Here is a 17989-nt window from a genome sequence, read left to right on the forward strand (position 1 = left end):
TCCTGTCATCCAATGGGTGTTCCACACCAGGTGAGCCCCCCTTGTAAGTATCCGCTTATGCACCAACTTATTTAGGGTTCCTTCTGGTTCACAGTTGCAATAAAAACCGCACCAAAAAGTGCATTGGTGAAACCATGTGTGTTTTCACTATGTTTGTAGCAGATTGTAACAAAAAAAACGCCCAGATTTTTCCAAATAAACTTTTTGATGCGTTTTTTTATTGCGACCGAACTGCCCCATTTGTATGAAGCCTAAGGCTTACTGCAGCAAACCAGTGAGAAGTGCAACATCCCTTTGATTGCTCAGGAAGAGTATAGTTTCTCTTTAGGGAGAGCACCTAGAAAGTATGAGAAGGATTATAAGGCCATCATGCTCCGCTGGGATATATGCAAATGTGAAGATGGAACAATAACTCTACAGCACCACCTATTGGAAAGCAGCATTCCTGCAAGCCAGTCCTTTCAAAAGCATATTGAAGGCCATCAGCATGCCATAAGACAAAGAAAAAAAAAGGGGGGGGGGGCAATTCGACAATACCTTCTAGTAATTCAGTGAGGTGACAAATAGAGGACGGGTGTCTTTCAATAGGAATGATTGATGTCAGCACCAGGGAACAGAAAGGGGGAGCAGGGGGCAATCAGGTCTTTCTCTATGCTTGGGCACATTAGCTAAACAGTGTAAGGATGAAACACAAGAAACATTTAGGCAAAGAAAAAGGTTTATTAAAAAATCCAAAGTGCATAGCACTCACCCAGAATTCTTTGTTGTAGTTTAAATATTCCAACATTTTCTACTCATCCCACCGGCCCTCCCCAACCACAACAATTTGGCTTCTGCATTCAAAAACATGTAACATCTGGTCAAGTCCCTTCTCGATGAACAGCTCTTCGTGAACATAGCTTTGGCTGTTTTCTTAAAGATTAATGTCTTTGCACAACAAACTTATGCTACATAATAAATTACAAATAATAATAAAAAAATTGTAGTGATTATGTCAACTCGCTGCCTTCTAAAATAATAAGTCAAAACGCCCTATGTACAGACACCATATAAATTGGATATCAATTCTATTTCTTCTAAATTGTTCCCTTTCTTATCAAAAGAACAGCTCCAGTGTTAGTAATTTCCTAGTGTGTTCTATAGTAAATGGTGAAAAAAAAAAAAAAAAAAAGTTACAAAAATCATACACAAAAACTTCCTAAAAGTTGGGCTCACAAGTTAGCTGTTATTCAAGTTAGGGCAGAGCTCTGTAATAATGAGGTAGTTAAATAAAGACACTTATGAAGTCCTCAAGTTGGAATGCTAGATCCATAAAATGAGGATTCCTTTGTATTTGGGCACTTCTCAATTCAACACAATTTTGGGCCTTGTGCATAAAAATGAGCGAAAAACTGGCCTAGATGCACACAAGTAATGAGATAAACCACACTTAAAAAACAGAGGTTGGAACCCGTTTGGCTTCTATAGACAGGACCTCATTTTTGTCTCCACAACCTTATATACACACAAGACCCAAGGTTTTTAAGCAAACCGTGTAAACACTACTTTAACTATGATTAACGAAGCTGAATGGGATTTCCTAACTAAACTAAGAAAATAATAATCGTAATAAAATAGAAGTATCACACAGCTCTACAATATTTGGACAGGAAAGACGTTGCTTGATGCAGCAAACCCTAAGCCTTATTTGTAACAGATTTCTGCTTAAAAGGGGTTGTCAACTATTGACGGCCTATTCTTAGGAAAGGCCATCAATATTAGATCAGTGGGGGATGACAGCTGATCAGCTATTCACTGAGCTGATCTCTGCAGGAAGAAGACAGCTCCATTCCCACTACAGTGGCCAGGCTTAGTATTACAGGCAACGTTCCCATTGGAGTGAATGGGAACTTTGCCTGCAATACCAAGCCTGGCCACTGCAGTGGGAACAGAGATGTCTGCTTCCTGCTGAAATCAGCTTGAAATCAGCTCCGTGCATGAGCACACTGACCAGGCAAACAGCTAATCCTAGTTGGTGAAACCCTGCCAATCCATTATTGATGGCCTATCCGAATAATTGGCCATCAATAGTTTATAACTAGACCTCCTCTTTAATTTTTTTACGGCACAGTGGAGATTTTTAACATGACGTTAAAGGGGCTCTTCAATCATATGTCAAATGTGTCATTAGAGCCACATTGGTCGGGGCGTACAAACTGGGACCGGTATGGATGTCAAGACTGGATGGATACTGAATCAAGATACAGTGGCTGTTCTTGTGTGGTCACCTCTGTTGGGGGTTATGAAAACCTCTACCGATGTAACTTTTCTAACTGGTCTACTTGACAAATCTTAATTTTTTTGGACAAAACCCCCTTATAAAAAACAAAAACAAACAAAAAAAAAAAACACCTAGTTTTCCTATAATGGAACCAGTTTTGGTCATCTTCATTTGGCTTGTAAGTATATAACTAAGTCTAGATCTATTGTGTCAAACCCTCATCTAAAAGTAACCGTCGGGGGGAATTCGCTACCAAATTTCACATCAGTTTTTGCAAGAGCACACAGTATATATTTGGATATAAGTTACAGTACACTGCTGCCACACGGGGAGTCGGCCGAAGAGCAGCTTAAAAAAAAATGCCTTTTTTTTTTGCTGGACAGACGCAAAACCATATAGATAAAGATCTAACCTTAAAGTTAAATAAAACACCAGCAGCATGAAGAAAAGTTAATATATATTATTTCCCTGAGTTAGTGTGAAAGATTGCCTTAAAAAAATACATTATTGAGGTATAATGGAGTTATTAGAGCAACGTGTCCACATTTACCAGTAGAGTAACCCTTCATACGGTCAACGAGCACCAGTTTGCAGCAGGCAGGATGCGGACGATGAGTGAAGAAGGCAAGAATGCTGCATCTTCACGGATAGGCAATGATTCTACAAATTAATACTGTACATCCCCTTCATAACATATTAGTGACGTCATCAGGAGAAAAACAAAAACAAAAAAAAAGTCCAATTCCCTGAAGATTGTGCCGTGTCCCCTAGACAGTCAGTTCTTTAGCACCGTTGAATGGTTGGGCCAAGGAGTCTCACATTAATCTTAAGACTTTTTTTGCTTTTGTAAGACGCTTCCCCTGGTCTTCCATCACTGAGGGAAGGGGTACAACCCCAAAATAAAAGTATGCACTGTAGACTTCACAGTATGTATCACTTGAGTAGGGCAGGAAGGGTATGAAAGGCCTTCATCACCTTTCAAAGCACTGAGCGATATAAGAGTAGTGTCCATTGACCGGAAAGTTTTTGTTATAAGAAACCCCTAAGCAGGGTTTTACTTCTAGGGGTACAGTGGCTAGAGAGACACTGGCAGCAGTCTGTATGTGTGCCCGGGGCTGGACGCTGGAGGCCAAGCTAGAGGAGCAGGTCTGAAGAGGGAATGCCGACGTATGGCCGGAAGACACAATCTGCTGACAGCTGGGCTGTTGAGGAGCCGGTGGATGATGGAACTGCAACTGGTGTTGAGAATGCAGAAAGTGGGGCACGTGCTGCTGGACATGGGCTTGTGGTGGGGCCGGGGACTGTGGGAATAGACATGGCGTCGCTGCATGGCTCAGCTGAGATTTGTGCTTGTTCGCTTCTTTCACGTCGTTGTCGTGTGCTCTAGATGGAACAGAAATCGAAGGTTAGGAAATTGCAGAAGTGTAGCAGGCAGATATAGCCATTGGGTGGTACTGGAACCCATCATCACCTTTGAGGCCCATAAACTATGCTACAGGGCTCAAAAGGTTGAGGGAACGTGGAGTCTGGGGGTCAGAGTTTCATTCTCACCTGGATTATTACATATTTATATTTTAGTCCATAACTTTTTTTTTAAACTTTTTGGTCTTGGAAAACCCCTTTAAGACCTTTTCACATCAGTGCTAAGGATTTAGTTTTCCTGCTCTGTTATGGGAGCAGAAAAAAAACAGCACCCACCGGCCAAACGGATTTATCTTGCGACAGAACCGAATGGACCCCACTGTTCATGGGGCCTGTTCGGTTTCGAACTGCTCACACAGCATTTCATAGGATGAAGTAACGCTGATGTGAAATGGCCCTAAAAGGTACTTTTACACCGCCCGACTATGGCTCTGATCGCAGTAAGTAGGAGTAGCTCATGAGAAAACTGAGCTCTATCTTTAACAAATCAGTCCACAACTATTAATACACACTGAGTCATCTGGAAACCAGGCAACTTCCTGGCCCCAAAAAACCCATATTGTACAGAAAAAGACATATGCAATAAGAAGGAAGTGGTACATTTACAATAATACATAGTTTTACTAAGTAACGTCTTGCACATTATCCAACATACACAATCGGACATAGTCTCAATATAAAGAGTGGCCCATAGACTTCATTTACTTTAAAGACCGTATTAGAGAATTCTGGGATAGACTATAGCCTGCAGCTTACTGTATAGGAATGGGCTAAAGCAATCTTGCTTTTGTAGAGCTTTTCTTCCCTCCCAAAGTACTTACATCAGTAATCTCTCAATGCAAGGCACAAGGATGTCCCAGGAGTACACAGTGAGCCGGTGAAGCCTCGTAGGCCAGGAGGGTGTAAGCCGCAAGATAATGCGAGAGGCTGCAACACATGCGGCAGCCACAAGTGATGGAATATAGTTTAAAAACATGTGATCTGTAAGGAAGAACAATAATGTTAAAGTCTCATTTCTAAGATCTCATCTTCTCCTTGGCTATGTAGGCATACAATAGAAGGTCTCACCTTGCAGAGATACTTCTAGGAAATAGTCGGCATATTTGGCCATGTAGATTTTGGTCTTCTCAAGGCAGATCATGGGCCAACCATCATGGAGGTCAGTGTCGTGGACAGCAATGGACAAGTAGTAATCTATAAAATGGGCAGGAGTTGGGAGGCACAAGTTCCACTGAAAGGTTTCCAGCAGCAGAAGCTCCATGTGGAGCAGGTTCTGTTTGGTTAGCACCAGGTTCATGTTGGTCATACATCCGAGACTATTCAGTTGGTCCAGCTTCGGCACTCTGTCTTCCTTATCTTCAAATTTACCTGGTTAAAAAGCAAGAAACCATGCATCAAATTATGTATAGTAGTTCTGCAGGATACTTGTCGTCTTGGTGTACGATAAGCTAACAAGTCATTCATTCCCATACAGATCATCCGTGAACAATATGAAGGTGTGCTAACCAACATGCTCATTTGCATGGGCAAATGTAATGTAAAATAGACTCTTAAGACCCCCCCAAAACAGAGTTTGGTCATCTGAACTGGCTAAGCTAGACAACTCTCTAATGTGTATGGAGCAAAGATAGTTTGAACAGAACCCAATACACAATGGTATTGGAGGTCAGTATAAAGGCCCATTTACACGCAACAATTATCGCTCAAAATTTGTTTAAACGATGGAATAGGAGCAATAATCGCTGCGTGTAAATGCTGCCATCGCTCACTCTTCGGCTGAACAAGGATTTTAAGGTGAGCTTAAAATCCATTGTTCAGTTGGAGAGAGATAACAGGGATCGAACGCTGTCACGGCAGTCGGAGATTACATTGTATTCTGCCAACAGCCCATGAGAGAACCAATGAGCTGCCTGCAGAGCTCAGACCACAAGCTGTGCTCTGTAAACAGCTCCCGGTAGGCATGCAAATGAAGCTGATAAAGTGTTAATGGACATTAGTGCCCATTAACACTTTATGCAAAACAATTGCTAAAACTGTCAATCTTTCAATCGTTTGAAAGACTGTCTGTGTGTAAATGGGCCTTTGGATTGCAAGATTTATACCCTACAATTCTGCTTGGCTCTGTTGACATCTGTGCTACAACTCCCAATCATACTGCAAGCAACAGTGGTGTATTAGAGCCATCGCACTGACCTATGATAAAAAGGTCCAGTGTTTGATCAAGGTTTCTGTAGTTTTAATGGCACGAATAGTGCTGCATGCTTTGCGGTTCTTGACATCAAATGTGGCAGGCAACATTCTACATGGAAATCTGAACATACACTGAACCCCATAGATTGCTATACCAAAGCTTGCCGGCTGATGGAGGAGTACGATTGATGAATGCTTGAAATACCAATGTGACAAAAGTGACCTTATATGACAAAATAGTAATGAGAAGCAATGACGCCGAATTCCAGAGCCAAGTGCGGTACACCATCATTTATACAGATCGGCGGGGAATACAATGCATTCACTTTATATACTAAATCACATTAGCCAGCAACAACATGCATCCCATTTACAGGCATTACCCAAAGACCTCCTCTACATGACGCTACTCCATTCACTGCAAACAGTAACTTCACTGTTACCAAAATCATGTAAATGAATGCAGGAAGACTTCCCTTGGGCCGGGCATTTACAGCATGTCAGGCTCCCATAACATAATAAATGAAGGAGATTCATCAAAACTTTCTAAGAAGAAGGAGCAGTCAAATTGTAGCCATCATTTGGCAAATGTTTGGGAAAATGAATCATTTTTCTCTCTTCGTCACAGTCAAGGAAAGTTGGGCAACTAGTAAGTGAAACGTTGGACTACACGGTGTCATCTATGAGAGGTCACTAATAGTTTGGAACGTCCCATGGCCTTAATGGGTTGTACACATTGCCTTCAGGCGAATTATGGGTTTGAAGGACAAAAATGGGTGGGGGTGATTGGTACTAATCACTAGATGCCAAAAACATTACACAAGATCTGCCATTTTGGAGATGCTCTTACCCAGTCATCTAGCCATCACAATATCAGGAAGCAAACAGGGTGGGGCAGTAAGGAGGTGCAGGGGTAGAGGTCGTATGCAATAAGCAGGGTGGAAGGTCTAAGGAGCCATAGGGAGGGGCAGTGGGACTAGAGCAGGAGATTTGGCATGTCTCCCTGAAGAGGCAAGTTTTTAATACGTGCGTTGGGAATTGCCCGGATGCCCTGGGGTAGAGCATTCCAGAGGATGGGTGCTGCTCTGGTGAAGTCCTGTAGACGAGCACGTGAAGTTCATATTAGAGGGGTGCTTAGTTGAAGTGCGTTAGCGGATCAGAGTGTGTGGGCATACATGCATAAAACAGCATGGGGATGGAACCCGGGACAGAACAGAGATTTCAGTCTTACATATTCACTCCCATAGCGTCGTCCAGTTCCCATTCTCATAGTTGTGTGCATAGATGACAGAACCCAGATAGTGGAAAAGGGTAAAGTGAAAGGTGCCTCTCCGAGTTTAACGACCCTTACATGAAACACGGAGATCTTTGTGTTGTGCGCCATAGCCTTAATCTACAGCCAGCCATTGGAATGCATTCACATGGGCTTGTTAACAAAACTTCTCGGGTCACCCAATTTACCGGCAGCACATGCATCGGCAGAGAAGGACACAGACAAAAGTAACATCCGTACGAATATCTATAAATAAGAGGTCTTACTTGCTAATAGCAGACAGGACAGCGCCACGATATGTAGCTGTTGGACGGAGATATCGTATCGGTCCATGAAGAGGTCCAGCAGGTAGACGGCCAGGTGACGGGCGGTAGGACACAGCTTGAATCGATTACTGACAATAGCTATCAAGTCTGCAAAGTAGCGTCTTAAGTTCAGCTGGGGAGACTGGCCTTTGTAGGACGGAAGCTTCAATTCCTAAATAAACAGAGTGGAAATGTAATCCTACAGACGAATGCAGAGGATATTAGATGCCAACACACCAGTGGAAACCGTTATCTGCAAAAGCTACATTTTAATTGTTCTACTTTATGCCTATACATCACTGGTTTATTCCCACATCGCTGTCATCTTGTGGGTTTTGACACAATTTTCCAAAAGCGTGGTGTATAGAAAAAAAAAAAAAAAAAAAAAAAAAGGTTCTCCCACAATTAACATAGGTGATAGGTTTCTGATCACTGGGGGCCCCGCTGATCACGAAATACAGCCTGAATGGAACAGTGGTAAAAGGGGTTTTCCCAGGAAATATCGTTGATGAACCGTCCTCAGGATAGGTCTATAATAGTTGATCAGGTGGGGTCCGCCCCGATTGATCAGCTGATCGGGTGATCATTGTCAGCGTCAACACACATGGGTATAGAGTGGAAGCGGATGCCCTTGACTCCTGTGTAGTGGCCGATGCTCGTGACTGCATCATCGGCAAGGGTCCTGGGAGTCGGGTATTCCAGAAAGGCCATCAATATTTAAGTTCCATTAAAGTTCCTTGAAGCTAGACAACCCCTTTAAATTTTAAACTACTCATGGTCTATCCTCATTGTAGACCATTAGTGGGATTCCACCACCCAGGACCCCCGCTGATCAGCTCCTCGCTGGGCATGGGTGCTTCTGCACAGAGCTGATGTGTCCAAAAAGCAGACAGCTCCATTTCTACTACAGTAGCCCAGCTTGGCGTTATAGGTAAACTTCTTGTTTACTTTCCCTGCAATACAAAGCCTGGCCACTGACATAGGAACAGAGCTGTCAGCTTTGTGCAGAAATCAGCTCAGTGCACAAAGCAAAACAGCCCGGCAAACTGCAAATTAAAAATTGGGGATCCAGGGCAGCGAACCTTCAGCAAACTACTATTGATTGCCTATCCTGATAGCAGTATTGTCTTGCTTCCAACCATTAAAGGGGTTGTCTCGTGGCAGCAAGTGGGGTCATACACTTCTGTATGGCCATATTAATGCACTTTGTAATGTACATCGTGCATTAATTATGAGCCATACAGAAGTTATTCACTTACCTGCTCCGTTGCTAACGTCCCCGTCGCCATGGATCCGTCTAAATTCGCTGTCTTCTGGCGTTTTTAGACGCGCCTGTGCAGTCCGGTCTTCTGCCTGGTGAATGGGGCCGCTCGTGCCAGAGAGCTGGTCCCGCGTCATCATCGTAGCTCTGCCCCGTCACGTGTGCCGATTCCAGCCAATCAGGAGGCTGGAATCGGCAATGGACCGCACAGAGCCCAAGGTGCACCATGGGAGAAGACCCGCGGTGCATCGTGGGTGAAGATCCCAGCGGTCATCTTGGAGAAGGAAGAAAGAAGTCGTCGCCGAGCGGGGATTCGGGTAAGTAATATATTTTTTTTAACCCATCCCTTGGGTTTGTCTCGCGCCGAACGGGGGGGCCTATTGAAAAAAAAAAAAAACCCGTTTCGGCGCGAGACAACCCCTTTAATTGCCTGATTTAGATGGGTATGTCATATTTATGCATCTATACTTCTGTTAGACTTGAGGGGAAGCGGACAGAGAAAAACAAAAATAAAAATGTCAAGGTTAAAATGTATGAACCCCCTGGCAACGCAACAATGGTAGGACTAGCATGCATTCGGATGGACAGTGGCGGAGAGGTAGGAGCCAATGAGTAAGGAAGATACCCTCATCTACAGGAGTCAGAAGCAAGAAAATCCAACCAGGCTTTCCATATAATGACACATCTATCTTGGGTGGAGGGGTTGTGGCTAGAAGATCCTCCACATTATTGAGGGCAGAGATTGCTGTGAACCATTCCTCCAAGGAGAGGAAGGGGGTCTCTGAGCTCTTCCAATGCCGTGGCACATCCGCCGAGCCGAAGCAAGAGAGATCCGGCCGCGAGGAAGAGAAGACCCTCCCGGCCCGCTGCGGGTGAGTATATTCTGATTTTGGTCTCCCGCGGATCCGGACAGCTTCCATAGGCTTTAATAGAAGCCCGCGGGAGACCCGCACGAAAATGGAGCATGGTCCAGATTTTTTCATGCTCCATTTAAAAAAAAAAAAAAAAAAAAAAAAAAAAAAAAAAAATCACTTTTATTGACCATCCGTGGGTATTTATCTACCCGTGGGTGGTCAATGCATCCCTATGGGGTGCAGATCCGCGGGCAGGAGAAGAGTTAAAATACGCTGCAGATTTTAATTCTTCTTTTGCCCGTGGACATGAGACCTTAAAGTTAGGGAGGCCAGTGGGCATCATAGTAGTCTTTTTTTACCATCCTGGTATTAATCCATTATTAAAATATTTAAAAAAATTAATTAAGACCGAACACTTTAAAAAAAACAAAAAAAAAACAAAAAACAAAAAAAAAACCCTCTTTAGTGTTCCGGAGGCCTTACTAATCAACTCTACAAAAAACAGGCGAAAGCCTATGTGGGAGCTGTAACAGCAGATACTGAACATCACCAAGTTGTCACAGAAATTATATACACATTTCTGTGTAAACTGGGTGACATGCTAACATGTTATATACACACACATAGGGTGGGCCACGAAAAATTAGCCTGACACCACCACAGCTGTCTAACAGATAATCTCTCGGTTGTCCATAACAACCAATCACAGTGCAGCTTTCATATTACCTCACCAGTATAAGAAATGATAACTGCTCTGCAATTGGTTGCTACTAGCAACAAAGACAAATTTCCTTTTAGACAGCTTTCCTAACAGTGTGTGTGTAATTTGTGGCCACTATTGAGTGTAAAGACAGAGGAAGACTAAAAAGCCTTTATTTACTGGTGCCGTTGGGCTCCGTTCACGACTACCATCTATGGACCCCACTGACTCGGATAGGGTCCATCAGGTTTCTGGTATTAGCAGCGTGAATAGCGACACAAACTGCTAGTCTGCTCATCAAAAATAAATCTTGATCAAAGTGCACCTGATACAATGCTTTCCAAGCCCACTGAGGACACTCTGATAAGCTAGGACATTACCTACGCACTGGGTGCTCACTTGCTCAATAGTCAAAGAGTATATTCAAAGTACCTGCTAGGGAGTTCTTTTGCCAATTGAAATACTATAGGAGTTACACAATCTATGTGCTACTGTTCTAAAAACGCTGGAACAGATACAACTCTATACAGATGGTACTAACCAATAAGATCTCCTGATGATCCGTTCTACGAGCAGTGAAACGCGTTGAGACCGAGATTATACATAGTACTATTAGTTGAATAACGAATATACCTATATCGAATTTTGGGGAATAAACTGAAAGTGTTATATACTAGATAGGTGATTAAATCAAGTGGAAGCACTATCAGCAAACGAAAAGTGGTCGCCCCAAAATCAATCTCTTTAAAAGAGGGCTACCATCTGTTCCTTTCTCTCCTTGTACTATGAGAGCATAGAGGTTAGCAATATTGAGACAATTGGATGTTGTTTAATACCAATACTACATACCAATCGTCCATATTATGCTATCCCCTATGTAGCTCCACAATCCCAAAATAAAGGGATGATAAACCTATCCCCATACTAGATCTTTCTGGAACAAGAAATAGAAGAGATACTGGGGTAATAATGATGATACTCAATTCATCCCAGTGAAATAACTTCATACTACGTGAATACGTCCAAAAGAAAGATATAAGGACGGGGAAGGCTAACCAAGAAAGGAATCTTCTATCTATATACTAGTTCCTGCGTTTCTTTCTTTTTTCTACCACTCTACCAATGCCCGTACCCAGATTAGGGACCATCTGGTATTGATAAGAAGTGGTGGTAGTCTCCTCTGATAGAGGTTTTTGTGTAGTGCCCTATTTGTGTTATATGGTTTTAAACATATTTAATAAAGGTTACTGATTTTATTTACATTTTGGCTAAACTGTGAAGGGCCAAAATGGTAATAATAACTACAGCTGACTCCACAAAAAAAAAAAAAGACAAAACACGAGCTTTCAATAGCCCAAATGATGGAAAAAAAAAAAAAAAAAGTTACAGGTCCGAGAATATGGCGATGTAGAGACATTAAGAAAAAAGGGGGGGGGGGGGGGAAGTTACATTTACTTTTTAAAATAGAACATTTAAAGGGCTACGTCAGTGATTTTTCTTTTATTCATTCATTCATGGTGTAGCCATCCCTCAGTATACCTCATATAGAAGTGAGCTAGTGTTGTCTAAGGTCAGTTATTGCTTTCTACCTGAATCTCTTAGCCCCTTTTTTCTCAAATTCTCATGCGATCTCAGATCTACTTGGGGTTATGAATTCATTTTCTAGTCAATTTCTCAGTTTGTATGATGCCGTTACATGGACCTACCACAGTAACTGTGTTGAGGGGCACACAGGCACCCCTACTAATGACAAAACACAGCTCCTGTCACACACTTATAGTAGAGGAGAGCACAGCTCATCCTCACTACTGTATAATAATGGTCTGTAGCTTATTTGGCAAGTATAGAAAAGTAATCATAATTAAACTGTTCCCCCTGCAGACAAAAATGGTATAGCCTTAACAGATGTTGGGTTGATGCATCATGGGATTATTTAAAAGTTAAAAGATGGTGCCTGATAGGGGGTTGCATTGCAGGGAAGTGACTGAAATACACAGAGGAGACCTCCAGAGTGTGGCAGGGGCAGGCATGGAAGAGTGCGTTTTTCAATGCAGTGACCCATTAAAAAAAAGAAGAAACTTTGTGTTTTGTGGACTGCAATAAGGAGCTGATGAAGATCTATAGGACTACTCACATGTAAATTTTTTTTCACGGCCATGATTAGTTTTTTTTTTTTTGCCTAGTAGAAAATAAAACCAATGGAAGCAAATCCTGATGCACTCTATCCATATTCTGGTCATATACAAATGCTCTAGTCCACAAGAGGCTTGAGGGTGGCCATACAAGGGGCAGATGTTTCAATGACACCAGTAGATAAACATTATTAATGGCCGACCAATGCATCCTCTGCCTTAACTCCAGTGGCCTGTCCTGACAATCACACTACTTCTCCATTGTTAGGCCGGGTTCATACCCGGAGTGAAGTCAAGATAACGCATTTATAATTAGCTTAGTGAAATTCCTTTCCAGAAGGGTCTAAGGAGGCAGAAGATAAAACACATTGAGGACTGCAGGCAGAAACCTCGTGCACAGCAAACTATTGTTTTAGGGGTTTTAAATACCTAATGACTAATTGAGTTGTGCAGATTTTAGACATGTAGGGGAGCAATTCATCAAATTAATTAATGTGGGTATCCATAGCAACCTAATCCACTCAACTGAGAAAGCAGAAGAAAACGAGGGTAGAGGCCCAAAAATAAGGGGAAAAAAAGTTTTAGTCAATATTCTAAGTAGATTATTGTAAAAAAAAAAAAAAAAAATTGGAACAAGAATCTGCATATCCTAGACTCTGGACAGAAGAACAAAAGACCCGGGGGAGGATAAAGCTTCTACCACCTTGAAGGAGGACACTTGCAGCAACAAAAGAAGGCTTTGCAATAGCCGGCCAGTTTGTGGTTTGGAGGGACGACACCCGGCATGCTGGTGAATAACAAAAGACTCAAACCATGAAAATCTACTTGTGGCTGAAGCCCAGAGCCGTTCACTAACTCCAAGACACATGCCCTAAAGGAAACTGAAGGCACCCTGCTACTTAACACCGGAGTGCGAACCAAGACGTCGGGAAGTAACCAGCTGGCCTCAACTCAGACACAGCAAGGAGACTCACAAGACAATGGAACACCAAGGATCTTCCCATCAGAAACATTATTTACTGAAGACAGAGGTCGGGGCCGGGCTCCTACCACTGACCTGCTGTACGACTGGGGAAAAGCTGTATATACACTCACTAACATATATACAGACACACAAAAAAAAATATTTGTATTTATCCTTTTTTTTTTAATAAATAAAAGCCAGTTTAAGGGCGCCTACCCACTTGCGTTGCCGATTTTTGCACGTGAAAAACGCGGCGTTTTTTGCAGCCCTCCAATGACAATCATGGGTGCATTAAGAGAAAAATAAGGAGACATATGCAACTGACAGTTCCTATGTGAAAAAACCCCACGAAACTGAAAAAAACCCCAAATGGACAAGAATACATTCTATACTAATTGCTCTTGAGAAAAAACGCAAAACATCACAGAAAAAACAAAAAACAAAAAACAAAAAAAAAAAAAAAAACAATCGCAAGTGGGTAGGCACCATAAGAATGTAATAAAATCGACAAACATATAAGGGTTAATTCACGCTGAGAATTTTCTTATGAGAGTTCCGTCTGGCTGATACGGATGGAACTTGCACGGGAAGATATACCGTTGGTTAATTTATAAGTAATGCTTCGCTTGCACCAATATTGCAAGATTGTAAATCATTAAGGCCTCCTGTCCACGGGTGATTTTTCACTGTGTTTCCCACAGTGATAATCCAGCCGCGGGAAATGCAGTAAGCGCTTTCTATAGACTTACAATGGAAAGTGCAGCCCCGCTATCCACGAGCGGAGACTCCTAACGATTCACTGCCCGCGGGATTTAAATCGCAGCATGCTGCAATGCTCCTCGGTGAGCCCATCTGTCAGATAGGCTCAGCGCCGAGAGAGACGAAAATGCTCCCTGGCGGGGGCAATCTGTCGAGGGATGTCGCTATGCTTGTGGACAGGAGGCCTGAATGTCTTATTTTTGGGCATTTCTATCCAAACCGCCCTATATTTCCTGTGGCATTAGTTAAAAAAATAAACAAATAAATACAAATATCACATCATAATTATATATATATATATTCTCAGTTTTGGGTTTTAAGGCTATTTTCAAAATTTCCAGGTCTTTTTTTTTTTATGAACAGGTTAATCATTAGCAGAATGAGTTGAATATAAAGATACAGGTGTTTTAGTGCGTGCGGTGCATTTATATTGGGTTATGCAAATTGCATTTTTATGGTGGAAGTAGTGTTTATTTGGAAGCCTCACATCCACAGAAATGACCGATAACGATATGCAATACAGGAACTGAAGAGTTACACGACCCTCAATACAACCAATAATAAACGTCACTTTAAGAGAATTTAAGTATTAAGTAGTGAAATAGTGTTACATGTGAACAAAACAACGCAAACTAGCAAGAGCCTAGAAAGGCAAGAGAAGAATATATATATATATATATCATAAAGATCAAAGAGAGAGAAGAGGTGCAAAACCTCTGCTGGTGTCCCGCCCGCTGCCATTGTGTAGCCCATGGTGGAAGGGAACAGAAGGTTGTGGAACTTATTAAAAGTTTGTAAAGCAAATGGAAACGTTCTACAAGTTTCATGATCCATCTCCCCCCAACAACAAGATAACAACAAACAAGCAGCCCAGCACACAGGACATGGCACTTACTTTACAGCGGAGAGCCTGATGGATGTCTGCGGCGAGCTGACCCTTCCACCACAGCCCTTCAAGCTCCATTTCATAGGAAGTCAACAGAGCAAAAAGGCAGAATAACCCGAACTGCAAGGGAAGGCAGAAAGAAGAGCAGGTTATTTACCCATCAACTACTTGGCTATTGCTGAACTCTACAGCCAATCAGCCCCAATTTACATACAAAGAGCTCCCTGAATTGGGAGCTGCTAAAAGTAGAGAAAAAACCTCCCCACTTAATTAAAATCCCACCAAGAGAGGTTTAACCCTTCACACTCTTAAAAACTATTCCCAGCTACTCACACCTGCAAATCTACTTAGCTTAGAAAGAAAAAAAAAAAAGTTCTCTAGTCTTTGCTTTACTTAGCAGTGAAGTTTTGGGGCGCTCATGCTTCGCATTTTTTTTGTACTGCATTAGAAAAGTTGCATCAAAAACTGCATGCACCAAAAACGAGTGCGAGAGCAGCCTAAGGGGGCCTAAACACTGGCGATCACAATATCGCGTTTTTTTAAAACACGAATGTCCATAGGACTTGCTAATGTTAAAAACGCATCGCAAAAACAAACAAAAAACCGCAAAGCACGAACTTGTGATTTTTGAGCAGTGCGTTTTGAACCTTAGAAAGTCCTACTGACAATTGTGTTAAAAAAAAAAAAAAGCAGCGATATCTTGCTCAGGTGAGCGGATTTCAGCTCCGTATTTGGTCCACGTTTTGCAGGTTGTAATACAGAGCCAAAGTAAATTTGGGAAAAATTTACCACGTTTGGCATTTCCAACACTGGCGCACAGCACACCTGAGCAATGAGGTGGCGCAGGTGTATATTAGGCGCATCCCTGACGACTTCGTCGAAACATATGCCATGTCGGACCTCTGGGGTACATTTCTGGGATGCTTTACACCACTTTATGCCTAGAGCAGTTGGTCTGATGGCCACACCCCTTCCCAGTAAGCCCCACCCACTCTTTGGAAAAGGGGTGGTGCAGCACAAGAAGAAAAGTTGCAATTTTTTTTCCCATTAGTACCAGCTTGCGCAAATTGTATTGTGCAAATACAGATGAGCAGAAAACAGGACAGCAAATATGGAGGCAAATAGTGATGCCGTGAGGTTGTAGCGGCATCTCTTAATACATCCGGATTACGGACAGGTTACAATTCGCTCACTTGAAGACGGCCTGAGGGTCTGTGCCGACTTCCTGGTATTTCCCACAAATAAACCAACCAATGACCTTGTTATCATTTCCGTGCGGATTCCACTCAGTCTATGCAATGGATGAGATACAGAATGCGCTAAAAAATGTGTCACTTTTTTGCAACACTGTATGCTGCGGATTTCAGAATCTGCAACATCAACATAAGATTCCGCTGCGGATTCCTCCCACTGGTTCCATCTGCATTCACTAACACTCTACCCGATTTTGTCGTACATTCCACAGCCGGAACTGCGCAACAAATCTCGGAACAGAGAAAGTAGTGACAAAAGCTACGGAAAAGTTGGGGCTCATTCACACAAGCGGATTAGTCTGTTAGCATTATGCACATGTTTTTCATGCAAGTACTACGGATCGCACAAACCCCCTTGATTTGCATTGGGGGGGGGGGGGAGGCAGTCAGAAGTGCGTTGCATAGATAATAAAAAAAAAAAACAAACACAAAAAAACACCGTCGGGCCCCATCATAAATGGAAATTGCGCATTTTAAATCTTATGGAATTGCATAAAAATGCACGTATCATCTGGGCCTTCTTGCATATTTTTTTTTTGGGGGGGGGGGGGGGGGGGGGAGGAGTGCATGAGGGTTAAAAAGCAACTAATACAGATGTAAAAAAAACGCATGCACAAAAAAAAATATTTTTTTTAAAGCAGCATGTTGCGCATTTCCTGTACTGGAATTGCATGCGCCTGTGTGAGTGAACCCTTAATACGCAAGCGTAAAGAGTGCGAAGGACGTTGCGGTGGGATACAACTGAGAGTTTAGGGTGCATATAAAACTGTATGAGAAGTAACAAGTAATTGTATCGTTAGAAGTAAAAGCTGCAAAAAGAAATAAAAAGGGGACAATTTTTTTTAAAGTCAACTAAATAAAAAGCAGCTGAACTTATTAAATAGGTAAATTTGAATTGAGTATTCTGACATCCAGGAAGAGCGCGGGGTTTAAATTATAAAAAATTAAACCCCAATAATAATAATAAAAAAAAAAAAAAAAAAAAAGGACAAAAAAATAAAATCTTTCTCTCTCCCTTTAAGTAAGTGAACCCCAGGCTGCGGCTCACCCGGCTGTTTCTAGAACTAAAACTTATCAATATCTCTAACCTGCATGAAGAGATCTTCAGAGAGTAATCCTCTAACCCATTATACAGATCGGGCGATGTATAATACACTGCAGTCACCCGGCTGCAGCGCTCCATGGACATTCCGGCCAACAAAGCCCCCGCACCCCCCAGCAGACTCCCTACAAGTTGCCCCCAAACTCCCTGCACGCCCCCCGTGCACCCACCTCACTCAGCGCTCAGCTCCCGGACTCCTCTCACACTCCAAGCGCATCTCCCGTATAACCGAGGCTCCCCGTTCTGCTGCCGCCCGGCCCCGTCCATTAACAGTCGGCCCGGATCTCCCCATCCATTGTTAAAGGGCCGAGTGCTATGGAGTGTATACAAAGCCCTAGCCCGGACACATGCCGCTGGGGGGAGCTCCACCAATCACAGATAGTCTTACAGAAGGAGCTCCTGCTTCCGCCCAATCACGGCTCGGCTCTGATTCCAGAATTTGGAAGCTGAGAAGCTCGTTGTCGCGCTGCGAAACAGTTTTGAGTCTCCCGGCTTTCCGTACGCTCATTGAGTTAAAAGATTTGGCTACGTCGGGATGGGCGTGTTTCTACGTTGGTGGGCGGGGTGAAGTGGATTAGCTGACTCCTTCACACTGCGAATGTGTTGGTGGGCGGAGTTAAACCGAGTT

The 17989-nt window shown here is 42.8% G+C and overlaps 1 protein-coding gene across 2 annotated transcripts; it reads right to left on the reverse strand.

Moving 5' to 3' along the window:
* Nucleotides 1-700: 700 nt before the first annotated feature.
* CCNJ (cyclin J) lies at nucleotides 701-17765 on the reverse strand. Of its 2 annotated transcripts, none has more exons than XM_066601007.1 (6): nucleotides 17750-17765; nucleotides 15016-15126; nucleotides 7412-7622; nucleotides 4751-5050; nucleotides 4504-4663; nucleotides 701-3643 (listed from the first exon to the last, which is right to left on the reverse strand). In XM_066601007.1, exons 2-6 carry the CDS (start codon nucleotides 15082-15084, stop codon nucleotides 3232-3234), a joined length of 1152 nt encoding a protein of 383 aa, XP_066457104.1. In that variant the 5' UTR covers nucleotides 15085-15126; nucleotides 17750-17765; the 3' UTR covers nucleotides 701-3231. The 2 variants fall into 2 exon arrangements, with proteins under 2 accessions (XP_066457104.1, XP_066457103.1); XM_066601006.1 differs by lacking the exon at nucleotides 17750-17765 and adding an exon at nucleotides 17532-17711.
* Nucleotides 17766-17989: the final 224 nt, after the last annotated feature.

The sequence above is a fragment of the Eleutherodactylus coqui genome, chromosome 4 (assembly GCF_035609145.1).
Source record: "Eleutherodactylus coqui strain aEleCoq1 chromosome 4, aEleCoq1.hap1, whole genome shotgun sequence".
In the NCBI taxonomy this organism is placed as follows: Eukaryota; Metazoa; Chordata; class Amphibia; order Anura; family Eleutherodactylidae; genus Eleutherodactylus; species Eleutherodactylus coqui.

What these genes read in the sequence shown, in the direction of transcription:
- CCNJ (XM_066601007.1), bottom strand. Translation starts at nt 15,084, where the DNA reads ATGGAGCTTGAAGGGCTGTGGTGGAAGGGTCAGCTCGCCGCAGACATC. An exon ending in GTCCTGTCTGCTATTAGCAA is followed by an intron (nt 5,051 to 7,411) that starts GTAAGACCTCTT and finishes CTTTTTAACCAG; the next exon opens with GTAAATTTGAAGATAAGGAA. An exon ending in TGCATTGAGAGATTACTGAT is followed by an intron (nt 3,644 to 4,503) that starts GTAAGTACTTTG and finishes TGTTCCATCTAG; the next exon opens with AGCACACGACAACGACGTGA.